Source organism: Xiphophorus hellerii, chromosome 9 (assembly GCF_003331165.1).
Source record: "Xiphophorus hellerii strain 12219 chromosome 9, Xiphophorus_hellerii-4.1, whole genome shotgun sequence".
NCBI classification, from domain to species: Eukaryota; Metazoa; Chordata; class Actinopteri; order Cyprinodontiformes; family Poeciliidae; genus Xiphophorus; species Xiphophorus hellerii.
Window position 1 is genome coordinate 25,475,985 of NC_045680.1, and position 12,686 is coordinate 25,488,670.

Consider the following 12,686-nt stretch of genomic DNA (forward strand, 5'->3'; position numbering starts at 1 on the left):
TGTTGCTGTCATTTAATATCTTCCTGTCTTCATTCTCTGTGTGCTCAAAGTCACAATCATCCATTTCATGTTCCATCTTTTCACTCATACATTTAACACAATTTGTGCAGCATTTTCCATTCTGTTGGTATAGCTGATAATATCATAGTAAACATATTTATATTGCAATTATTTTTGGCTACCAAAACACCATTATACACAGATCATTCCTGGGATAAATGATGATGATTCAGGTGTACCAAGTTAAATTATGATGTCTCATCCAGTCATAACTGACCACTAACCTGATTTGGCTCCAACACGACTGCTACTGTACCCTTTAATAAACAGCTTGTTTAAGGTTTAGTAACTGTGTAACTGACTCAGTCTCAATGTGTCTCAGGAAATGTATAAATGTGGAGTAAATACTGTAAAAATGCAAAATCTAGCCAAGTATGTTGGTCTAGTTTCTAGTGCAAATATCTAAGCACACTTGAATTCAGACAAAACTGAATTCAAATCATCAAGATTTAGGAAGATTTAAGGAAATAATTCCTTGATATTGATGAAAAAAATACTCAATATTGGCAGATTATTTTACTGGCAGATTATTTCACTCATAACTCGCTTACTGACAAACATATTTTTTGTCCGCCTATTGGTTAGCCCAACCAAAGGCAGCATATTTAATAAGGCGAGACCAGCAATGAAAATACTTCCTCTGTGCTCCCAGAGCAGCAGATCACTTTCTCTACTAATGCAGATGTGGTCAATAAGAGAGGAAAAACCAGCAGCTAAGTACATTCTCCAGTACTCACCCTATGATTCACTACACAGTGCAACACCAGGCTATGAAATATGGGCCAGATTTCAGCCCCATTCTTCACTATGACAAAAATTTATCAGCACATACAGATAAAAAAACAAAACAATTTCTACATTTTTCTTTGCCAAAAGTGTGACACCCTCATTACAGATCCGGCTACATGTTGTTATATAAAACATATGGAAACTTAGTTTAATCAATTAATAATTCTAAATAGCCACGGCAATTATCATGTTCATGTTTGATATTGATGATATTGTTCTAATCTGCATGAAAGTTGTTGTCTCATACATATTAAAGAAGAAGCAAAGAACACAAAATACTGTTTTCCAAATAAATAACTAAAATGACGACACAAATCATGTTCACCAGGAGACACAGATCGCTTCAGCAAAGATTGGATCTTAAAAATAAACCACAATCTGTCCAGGATGAGTCTCTACTGCAGAATACTCTCCTGATGCTGACTCATCCTGAATTTTGCTCTGATTCAGATAAAACGAGCCCCGTAGCTCTTCCACAGAAGGACGTGGAAACACCTTGCACTCTGATCAGGTGATTACTTTAGGGTGACTGAAAGGTTACTGGGAAACACAGAAGCTAACCTAATCAAAATGCACTCAGTAGTTCAGCTCTGATAAAATCTCGACATCATTTGAACTCACAAAAGACAACAATCGTGTTGGTCATGCAGCTTCTAATTTTGCAATGGAATTGCTTCAAGAAAGCCTAAAAGATGCTCCTTTCATGAAACAGATCGGCTATATGACAAAATATGGCAGTATTAGCTTGTACTAAGGTGAATTTTAATGGAATCCAATTTCCCCACTTCTCTCACATGAACAGAGATTTTGTCTTTTGCAGGACACTGTAATGTAAATAACTTTTGCTTCTAAATATCACTAAATATTATAAACATATCAATTATGTTCGTCTGTTTAATAGGCATGCTAGGCAGGTGTACAGTGATTTTAGAAAGTTGAAATTTCTCTTCATGGCTTACACCCACTTGGTAAATACAAACAGTAGTTGGCACACTTCAGCTAATCTGCTAATAGCGGAGCTAATTTTTTGTTCAGCATTTCTGCTCATTTTGAAATGTTGCCGTTTTGGAAACTTTCAGTTGAATAAAATTTGACCTTTGTGTTGACGTTTTGGTTCTCCGCTGTTAGGAGCTAGCCGTTTATATTGATGCTCTTAAGCAGGTGAATCCTGTTTACGCAGCAGCTCCATTTCCTCTCCTCACCTTGTCTGTCTTTTTCTCTCCAATAACTTTATTTCAAACAAAAAACAAACATCAACAAAATAAAACACAAAATAGAGAACAAGATATAAACATAAAAACAATGTATCAAGGCATTTTAGAACATGTAAATTCTAATGTCAAAATTAAATTGGTGCACCAGGGTTGTAGTGATTGAGGGCAGATACAATTTGAATTGCATGTAGTGTTTTAGCATTAGCTTCCACTAAATATAGTGTAGATGTGGTGCTTTAGGGTTAGAGGAACTAACTTTTTAACTATGGTTCCCGTCACTGTATTTAAAGGTATTAAACTATATAAGCTTACATGACTAAGTATTAGGTCATGAAAAGGTCAGACAGAATTATATATATATATATATATTTTTATTTACCATTTTTAATGTTACAGGATATTTTTCAATGTTTAAATTGACTTCAGACTAGACTATAGTGTGATGGTTGTATTTGTTTATGTAAAAGATCATAATTTGATCAAATCAGGATATACCTCATCAAAAAAAAGTCCTAATTTCACTGCCGATTATTTTGCGCATTATCGGCTAAAATCATAGTTGCTTTTCATTCATGCTTTCAGCGTCCTTCAGTGACATATTCAGTGTTTGTATTTGTCACAGCTGCTGGGTTTTCATGTCATGGTGACTGAGTGATGCCGGTCAGGCTGTCACGGATGACCTGGCCCAGTCAATAGAAGAGTAAATGTAGCTGCGTCAGCAGGTCTGACACAGTGGAGCTAAACCCACTGACTGACTGAGAGTCACAGACATGCTGCACTTAGCAGCAGCAGCTGTTTGCTGCTTTATGATGGGCTGCTGCCTCAATTACGATGTATGGATAGAAGACACATACAGAGTATGCTGTACTGTCAAAGAAATGCTGTAGGAAGATAAACAAAAGGAAACAGTTGTGACTGCTGTACTATTTTGTGTCAACACTTTTACAAACATTGAACTGTAATAATTTGATAGCATACTAAGAGCTTCAAGGGTACAGAGTCCAACGATGACATGCTCTGCAAAAACACAAAATCTTACCAAGTGTTTTTGGTTTAGTTTCTAGTTCAAATATCTTCACACACTTGAAATAAAACAAAACTAACTTACAAGTAAGACATAAGAGTCTTAAGTTAATACTAATTTAATTTTGATGAGAAAGTACTAGTTCCATTTGCAGATTAGTTCACTAATAACATGGAAAAAATGTCTTGTTATAAGTAAAATAATCTGCCAATGGAACTAGTACTTTTTAAAATCAATAATGAGGAATTATTGGCTTAAAACAAACTGCTATAACTTACTGAAAAGTTACTTGTAAGTTAGTTTCGTCTTATTTCAAGTGTGCAAAGATATCTGAACTAGAAACTAAACCAAAAACACTTTTTAAGATTCAGTGTGTCGGATGTGGTTGAGAACAATATTTTTGAAATTCAGCCGAGATCTGTTCACCAAGAGTTAGCGCTCTCTCGTCTTCCAAATACAGACACATTATTCCCCTGCGTCTCTGTCCCCTGCATCTTAATTAAGGTCGGCGTGGGAGGAAACATCTCACACAAGACTGCTGCCATTTTCTCTCTTTGTGGGAATCAAGCTATTGTTCCACTCCTGAGTGTCAGCTAGAGAGCTCAGAAAAAAGAAAAGAGACACAGACACAAATTCCAAGGCTCCTTCTTCCCTTCCCTTGTTTTGGCCAAGACTACGTGGGGACAAGGGGGCATTTATGCCCAGCCTCTGTATCCCCTCCAGACACTGCCACCAATGGGATTTCTCTTCATGACGTCAGCCTGCTCATATCCTCCAGCCCACTTCCAGAGCTATAGACTCTGTTTGGAAGGAAACAATCTGCTTTGCCCAAAGACTGGCAGTCGAACTATAAGCATCTTTGTGTGGCTGAACAACATGGAGTCCATTAGTAAGGGTGGCATAATGCTGAGTTCACTATGAATTCTGCTCATGCCAATTAAACAAATTAAAAATAGAGATGGACTTCTTTGGAATTTGCGATTGTGATCAATTCCTGCAGGATGTTTTATGCATCAAAGCATTTATTCATATCCTTCTTTTAAATCAAACTCAACAAAGTGCATCAGTATCAGGCCACAGAATGTCTAACTTTTTATGTTTAACAGGAGGTTCTCCTTCTGTACGCCATGTCAAAATGAAATGCGAAGCTAGCGCTTTCGGTTTTAATACCTCATGACTTGTAAAATCTTTATGGTTATGTGCCATTTTATGAGCAAGTGGAATTATTGGCACCTTTCTGGGGTAAACATATTAAATGTAATTGGATCTGACAGTGGTTCACAATATGAAACTAACTTTTTGATCTACAAAAGCTGATTCATCCTGCACTTTATAGACTTTTTGCTCACATATGCAGATATGTATATAGATGTTTTTCCTCACTCTGAAGATTTTCACCATTATATTGGAATCAAATAGTGCTTTAAGATAACTTAATCAGAAATGATGTCGTGTCTCACCTGACTTCTATTATGGCTCTGATCAACCTGACGATTTGATTATAATATTTTATTCTGTGTAACTGATTCCCCCAGAAGTTTTCCTTCATTTTTTTCCTTATTTTTATTTAGCCCAGAGAAAAAAGATATTTGATATTAAGAATCTCTTTTGCCTTCAAGAATGAACCAAAACCAGGTTTATCCATCAAGCTAGCTGTCGGCCAGCGTGAGGGAGACCTTCCTGGCCGAACACCAGCTGTGTGTTGAGATATTCCCCGTCAGCAGTGTCAGAGATGGGAGTGTGGGAACTGCTTCTGCTGCCAGAGTCTTTAAACAGCAGTCTGATTCTGGACCAAAGTAAGAAGTCCTCTTATCGGTTTTTCGAGCGATGTTCTGAAAAGGTGGAGATCATTCCTCCTTACTGCCCAAATGTAGAGTTTAAAATTATGCGTGGAAATCTTTATGCTGAAATTTCAGGGAGTAACACAACCTTTAATGACATTAGACTTTATTGAGAAAACATTGCATATTTATGTTATTTCCAAATTAATTGCTTGATCAAAATATATTTGTGTGACAACCTATTTGTACTTTTTGATTCTAAAAGAAGTTCCTGTAAAATCCATAGGTCCAACTGAGGCTACAATGTTGTGAATCTCTAAATATTTTTAGAACCTATACATTTCATTATGCATTTAGGGAATCTTGAATTAAAACAAAAACAAATTACTACTTCAGATTGAATTTGATAAATTATGATTAAAATCAATTATATAAGAAATTTCAATGCAGAAATTTAACTGAAGTAGCTGGATCAAGTGCTAAAAGAGTGACTAAATCAGCAATATGTCCAAGGATATTGTTTTTATACAGTCCCGTGGCTAAAAACTTCAGTTTTTACAGTCTTCTGTCTTCACTGCTATAAAGACAGAAGAAGACAAATGAAACTGTAGAACCCATCATGTTACAAAGGCCTTTTTTAATGTTTGCTACGCCAAAACTGCAAACATAACCTCAAAGAAAAGCATTGAGGCCCAGAAAACGGCTGTACAGCCTGTTATCAAGTCATCCGTGTCATGAGGAGGGATGACTAAATCAGGCCAAACAGTAAATATTTCAGGATGTCCAATCTATTATTGATGAACGGCTTTACCTTGCAGAGCAGACAACATATCAAGTATCTTTCCAGTCTCCTCATTCTGCTCTCCCTAAAGTCCCAGGAATGTGGAGCTCTGACCTACAAACAAAAGCTATCAACACAAACCAAAAACTTTTTTTTTTAAATTAATCAAAACTAATGTCAAGTTATACTTTTGTGACATTCTTACAGATTTTGTAACATCCACTGTACATCAGTGGCGGATTTGAGCAAAATGATTACTTTGTCTGAAATAAGGAACATTTATTAAATCCTGCTTTTACCGTGAAAAGGTCTTTCTGTAATTACATGTCTGATTAAATCTGATGGAGATTAATCCACCTGAAGTGTGACGCCCAGGGATTAGTTTGGTAAACGTCGACCCGGCAGAAACGACTGCTGTCGTCGTATGAAACCAGAAACAGAAAAATGACGTTTTATTTCTGGGACTGAATAAAGTCAGACTTTAAGTGCAACATAAATGCTCTGCTCACGTCGTGTCTTGGGAAAGACCATGCCTGTTTACCACGGATTAATGTCAGTCGCTCCTGATGGTGCGCAGAGTTAATTTCTCTTTGAGTAATCCCGTCACTAAGAAAGGTCAGAGGTCAGCATGAAAAACAAAGCAGCTGGGGGAGCACGAACTCAAGTCCTCTGATTCATGAACTCAAACTTAGATTTCCACCCTCCTGCTGTCTTCCATGTGTAAAGTGTTAAGACAATAAAAACATGGATACAAACTGCCATTTATTTGTGATAGAAACTCTGTGTTGTTACTTTAGCGCCGATGTTCGGGTTGGGCTACTTACTGGTGGTGTTTCCACACATTTGGATGATGCATTTGCTTTCTTTCTCCGTCTCTCTTGAGTTGAAGGGGCGGACCCGCACCGCCACCTTCACCGAGGCCCCTGCCATGGCGATGTCTTCTCAGCACCTCGGGGGGCCTTCTCTGGAACCCAGACGTGGGGCCTGCAGGTCTCTGAAAGGGAGGACAAAGTGTCTTTATTAAAATTGACTCTTTTCTATCCCCAAGTTTAATGATTTACCCCATTAAACTTTTATAATTTTTTTTCACATTACAACCAGAAACCTTAATGCATCTTATTGGGACTTTAAGCAGAAATAAAAAAATTTAAAAAGAAGTAGGGAATATGTACAAAGTGGAAAGGAGAGATAGTTTTCAAAATTCTTTTTAAAAATAAAAATTCTTAGCAGAGTGACGAGCAAGTCTTCAGCTCTACTACTTTTGGGGGGGGGGGTTTCTGTGATCTTCAATTTTCGAGTTAAGCCACAGATTTCCTATTGGATTGAGATGGGGAACTGGAACCTGACCAGAGCTGGACGAAATGGCTGAAAAACATGTCACCGTGTAGGCGTTTTAGACCAGTCGATATTGATAATTATTGATTAGTTTTTAGTTTTAAATATCTGACATCCTGCCAAACTGATGGCGTGACCTTTCCTGTTTTATCCACCGTTTTCATATCATGCCGCGGTTGTTTACTTTTATGCGCCTGAAACCTGAAACCGGTGCTGAGCAAGTCACTCGACAGGTTGTCGCTAGGTAACCAAAGAGGGAGGAAGTTGCTAGGTAACCAGAGAGTGAGTTAGTCGATATCGCTCACCTAGCTTAGCTCGCTGTGAGAAGTTGGGGTGCTAAAGTATTTCCTCTGCCTACATCTCCCATAATGCTGTGCGGTTCTGGATCAGTGAATATCAGATGTATTATCTATTGACATTGATCATGTCTCTTTCACAATGTATATTGAAGGTGTTTCCCTCTTCCTCATGCTGCTTGCTCACCAGGTTCATTGAGATCTCCACAAAGCAGCTGGTTTACACTGATTTAATTACCCACAGATGGTCACTAATCATTAATCAATGATATCTGAAGGCGATTGGTTACAAGGGGTTTCATTGAGCGATATCACAGTAAAGACAGTCAGCATAATGCCACATCCTTTGGATTTTTATTTGTGAACAAAATCTGAAAGCTATGTATTTCCATCCATTTCACAATATCTTCAACCTTTCATGGAAGATATAACATAACAATTTTTCTAAAACTTGTTATGTAATGAAACATAAGAGAGTAATGAGACGAAACACAAAAAATGTTCAAGGGGATTTTCATACTTTTGCGAAACGATGTATACGGGACTTTTATGTCAAAACACACTCAACATTTGTTGTGCGAGTCATGTTACACAGCTGTTTTCTCATTTTCATATTTGACAAAATAAAAAATAAAAATAATAGAGCAGCCCAATATTTTGCAGTTGAGGTGACCAGGACAAAGGAGGCAGGCAGGGACGCATGGCTGTAAAATAAATAAAAAAATAAAAAAATAAAGGTCATGCGTGGTCAGCTGCAGCTGAGGAAGATGGATAATAAAGCTAGCTGTAACAAAAGAAGTGCAGCAGCAGCTAAATGTCAGGATGTTTATCTGGATGACAATGGGACTGAAACAGACCAAAAATCTAGGAACTGGCATCAATTCAGCAGGGCAGCTTCATGTCACATTGTCTTACAGAAATGAAATTTAAAAAAAACATAAAAATCAATTTGCTTCTGATCAGTCTGGGTGTGTTTTAGGAGCATGACTCATCGTCAAAGTGCAATCTATCAATGTTAATGTCAATTAAGAGACCAGTACTCTACATTCAGCCATCACTGCTGCTCCCTAACCTTACAGAACATCCTTCAGAAAGAGCATACTCATTCCTGTTGTTCGTTAATATTCATGGACCGAGGTAATTAATGTATTAGGATGCGAATATGCGCCCTCATTTTATGGTCTAACTGTCTGTCATCATCACTGATTCATGTGTACCTGCTGTGTCATCCTGCTCTCCTGAAATCTTCACAAACGTGGCACCAAGCATATTCATTTATCAGAGGTGTTCGAGAAACCTGTACCAGCAAAAAGGCTTTTAAGGTTTAATCTTATTGTAGTGCAAACATGATGCTGCGGATGATAATGACACAAAAATGTAAAAGATTAGCAGTGAATTAATATTAAAGATTTTTTTTTTAAAATTTCAGTTAAATTAAAATTCTTACTGGGGGCTATGGAATGAAATTAAACTTTTTACAATAAATTTTTTTGAACATCTTTTATTAGTCTTCATAAGGGGGTATGATGACCATAATCTGCTCCATAAAGCTCAGGACAATCAGCTGATGCTGCAGCTCAACTGGGCGGCCACCATCTTTCTGGTGGCAAATGCTGTAAAATGCCCATACCCTTAATATCTGTCCTAAATGATCACGTAGTAAGCTACTATTTTGGAACGGAGCCTCATAAAGTGGTGACGTTTGCTTCATATTTTGGCACCTTTTCAGAATGACATGCTGGTTTCAGGCCTTTGGTGGGATAAAAGTAGCTAATATTTTTTGACGGTTCATTCAAAGAACAAAAAAAATATATAGCCGAATTATCATTTCTGAAGCTGGAAAATAACATTTACTTAAGACTTCAGCCAGTGACACTGCATTTATGTCAGCCACCCCTCCCTCGCATTTTAAATGTAACCCGTTTTATAATTTATAGACGCAACAAAATAACATGACAGCGTGACCTGTGTAAAAGTGTAGAGTATAATGTCATTCTGCTGCTGAAGGCTACCGTGTTTTCATTACTGACAGCTTTTCCACTGGCCGCGCCCTTGTGCTCATTCACTCCCAAGAGGTTTAACACCCAGTAAAGAAGGACCGTGTCATTCAAAATATTTCACCAGGAGGTCATTGAAAATGGACGACACACACACAAAAACAGGAAAAACGGGGTCGCCTTACCTCCAAACAGTTCCTGGGAACAGACCGTGTTTGTCGTGCCTGTAGGTTTCACATCCAGACCCCGTGGATACCTCCACTTCCGCCGCTCTCCTCCAGGTCTGTCACCAGCCTCTCCTCCTCCTCATGAAACTGGGACGGGGAGGAGGATGTCAGCGACGAAATCTGCCGACCAGAACACCCGCCTCCTCTGCCCCGACTGGCCTTTTCCGCCCTAACTGGACCTCTCTTGAGGACTGAGGAGGGAAGGTGGCCCCTTTGGCCGCAGCTTTGGGGAAGCGAAGCGGTCAAAATGGCTCTGTTGTCTCGGTGTCTTTGGTGAGGATGCTCGAGCTCCACTGAGCCGGTGACATCACCGCCGGGGGGAGGAAGCAGCATCGATGCAGTACGGAGAAGGCAGGCAGGGGAGGAGGCGGTGGGACGAATAGATAAAGAGTAGGACGTACATTAGGACCCCTTAAGGGCTACGGCAGGAAAAGAAAATATTCAAGCTAAGAAAGATGTTACTGTGCATTATATAAGGGAACATACATACCTTCTTTTTATATTTCAAAGTAGGGGCGGGACGATAAGGGAAAGCATTATGTAAAACAAAAATGCACATGTGAATCTTAATAAATTAAAATATCATGGAATATATTCGAGTATAGTTATTTTAGTCATTCAAATGACAAATTAAAACAAATATTTTGAACACATTCAGTACACACAATGATTTTAAGCAAGCATAAGGCAACAGTCCAGAAGAACAACTCCTTTTTAACAGGCAGGCAGGGCCATTTAGCTGAACCAGACTCCAGAGGGGCAGACTACTGGAAGGACAGAATTGACAAAAGGATGTTGTTCCTTACCAGTTGCTGGAATAATAATAATAATAATAATAATAATAATAATAATAATTTCAGGAGCAACATACATCTAACCTTTTGCTTAGTTTTTCCCGAATGGCTGATGCCAATCCAGTGACTATATGCGTAAGGAGAAGCATCCAGAACACGCATACTCCATAGAAAAACAAAAGTGGACAGGATTTGAACTCAGGACCTATTTGTTTTGAGGCAGCAGCTTTAACCAGTGCTAGGATCGCATTTCCTGGTTGGAAAGAAATCTACTAATCAAAATTACTTTACATTTTACTTAAAATGATCCAATAAAAATGTATCCCAGCTACCTTGATCAGACCTAATGTCAGAAGAGGGATTTTGGGGAGAAGACTTTAGTCAGTACAGTTTGATTAGAGAAGCAGAAGAAATTGTGTCGACACCTGCACAGCTCAGGAGTGTAACGGTTAACGGGTATCCGGCTTGTCCTGTAAGAACGATCCTGCTCACAACTGTCCATCACAAAACTAAATCTGTCCTTTTAAAGGAAAAAATAGCAAAATCTGGAAAACCAGTAAGTACTTTTAATGCAATCTGTATCTTAAATGGGAAGGATTGAAAACTGTTCTAATGAAGGCATGAGGGAGATAAAGTCTAGTGAACAGAAGCTCTGTAACTGGTAGGAGGAGGGAACTGAATGATCAGGTTTCAGTCAGTGTGAAACCTGATGCAGTGTTATTTGTGACTTTGCTCTTTGCACTGACCAACCGCTCCTATAGTCTCCAGCTCTCTGTCATAAATGCATTGTGTTTTACTGTGTAGCGTAGCATCGCTCCTGGACGTTCTCTGGGTCCTCCCCTGAATCATTTGCAAAACAAGATCATGATAAGTTCTGACATAGACACCAAGGTCTGTCAACATCTTCATCAATCGCTGGATAGAGGAATGAAAGGAGGTATGAATAGCAAGTTAAAACAATACCGCTTTAGAAATTGGTTTCAGGTGAGCTTAGTCAGAGGAACGTGGAAGAGCTGAGGCAGAGAGCAAAGAGGCAAATTGAGGGAAGGACAAATTACCAGGGTGACAAAGCCTGACACCAACAACAAGTGAATGTGCTAAAATGCACAAACACAATAAATAAGTTAAAAAAACACACACACACACACAAAAAGAAAAAACATAGCAAACATGATGTAAGTAAACAAAAGGACCTTTCCAGCAATAATAAGAAACTAGAATCACAAGACTGATCAAAATACCAACACAAAATCTAAAACCCAACACAAGACATGCTACCTTTTCTAACTGCCCTTTAAATCTGCTCTACATGACTAAATTTGGTGGCCTGGCACTCTGAATAATTGACTTCCTGACTGAGCTGTTGCCTTGATCCCGACTCGAAGGACATGTTTTCTTAAAGAGATGCACTTGGGAGTGTTTCTATCTGAGTGCGGACATAAAAATGACCACCTGTGTCTTTCAGCATGGTTGAGTGCCTTTAGTTAATTTAGTTGTATATATTGTTATTATTATTATTGTGTGTTTGCTTATTTATACTGTATATATTTGACCTTTTGCACGGGAGCTGCAATGGAAATTTCGTTGAATTCTGTTCAATGACAATAAATGCTATCTATCTATCTATCTATCTAAACCACGGATCAAAGTCCAGATCTGATGAGTGCTTGTGACTCATACATGTCCTGTCAAAAGATTCTCCCACCTGAGCTGTGGATCTCTGCAGCTCTCCCAGAGCTTTCATGGTCCTCTGTTTTATTTGTGCCTTTCCAAGCCTGTCAGTTTTTTTTCTCACCCATGTTCTCCAACAAATCTCTGAGACTTTCACAGATTTAAGAGTAAGCTTGATTTAAGAGTTCAAGTTACATACAGGTAGATTTCATTTTTGAATGGTCAGTTTTTATTTTGGATATTTAAAATATCTCCAGTGCGGAGTGTCCTGTACAAAATTAAAGTTCATTACTCGCATTGCTCTACCATTATTAATATATTTGTTGAAAATGGTTTCAGAAGGACAATATTATCATTTATGGCAGTCATTTCTGGGAACAATTTGTCATCCAGCAAAATCTGTTATCGTGATAGGCCTATTTTTTTCAAACGTGAACTCGGGATTTTACTGGAATGACGGTCACCACACGACCACATCCTAACAGCTTTCTGTGAGAAAAGCGCCCTCTAGTGGTGGATTACAAACTCAAACCGAGTCTTTTTGGTAAGCTCACAATAAAACTAGAATTTGTTACTGACTACTTTTATACTCAAACCCTAAAAGGGTGGCACGCTCATTCCCATTAGCTTTAGTTTATCGTAAACTGATTTTTTTTATAACTTTTCTATCATTGCAGCATATTTTCAGTTGAGAATTAGGTGCAGCTGTGTCACATA

At 38.4% G+C, this 12,686-nt stretch overlaps 1 protein-coding gene across 16 annotated transcripts in view; it reads right to left on the minus strand.

Annotated features, from left to right (window-relative positions):
- Positions 1-9,823, minus strand: part of kif1aa (kinesin family member 1Aa) — a 48,697-nt gene extending 38,874 nt beyond the window's left edge. For 6 of the 16 annotated variants that reach the window (XM_032572590.1, XM_032572584.1, XM_032572583.1 and 3 more), the window contains exons 1-2: positions 9,463-9,822; positions 6,474-6,643 (exon numbers count right to left, since the gene is read on the minus strand). In XM_032572590.1, the coding sequence (XP_032428481.1) occupies positions 6,474-6,579 (106 nt within the window). In that variant the 5' untranslated portion in view covers positions 6,580-6,643; positions 9,463-9,822. Of the gene's footprint in view, positions 1-6,473; positions 6,644-9,462 lie in introns of all 16 variants that reach the window. The other 10 variants (XM_032572589.1, XM_032572591.1, XM_032572588.1 and 7 more) reach the window with 2 other exon arrangements.
- Positions 9,824-12,686: the final 2,863 nt, after the last annotated feature.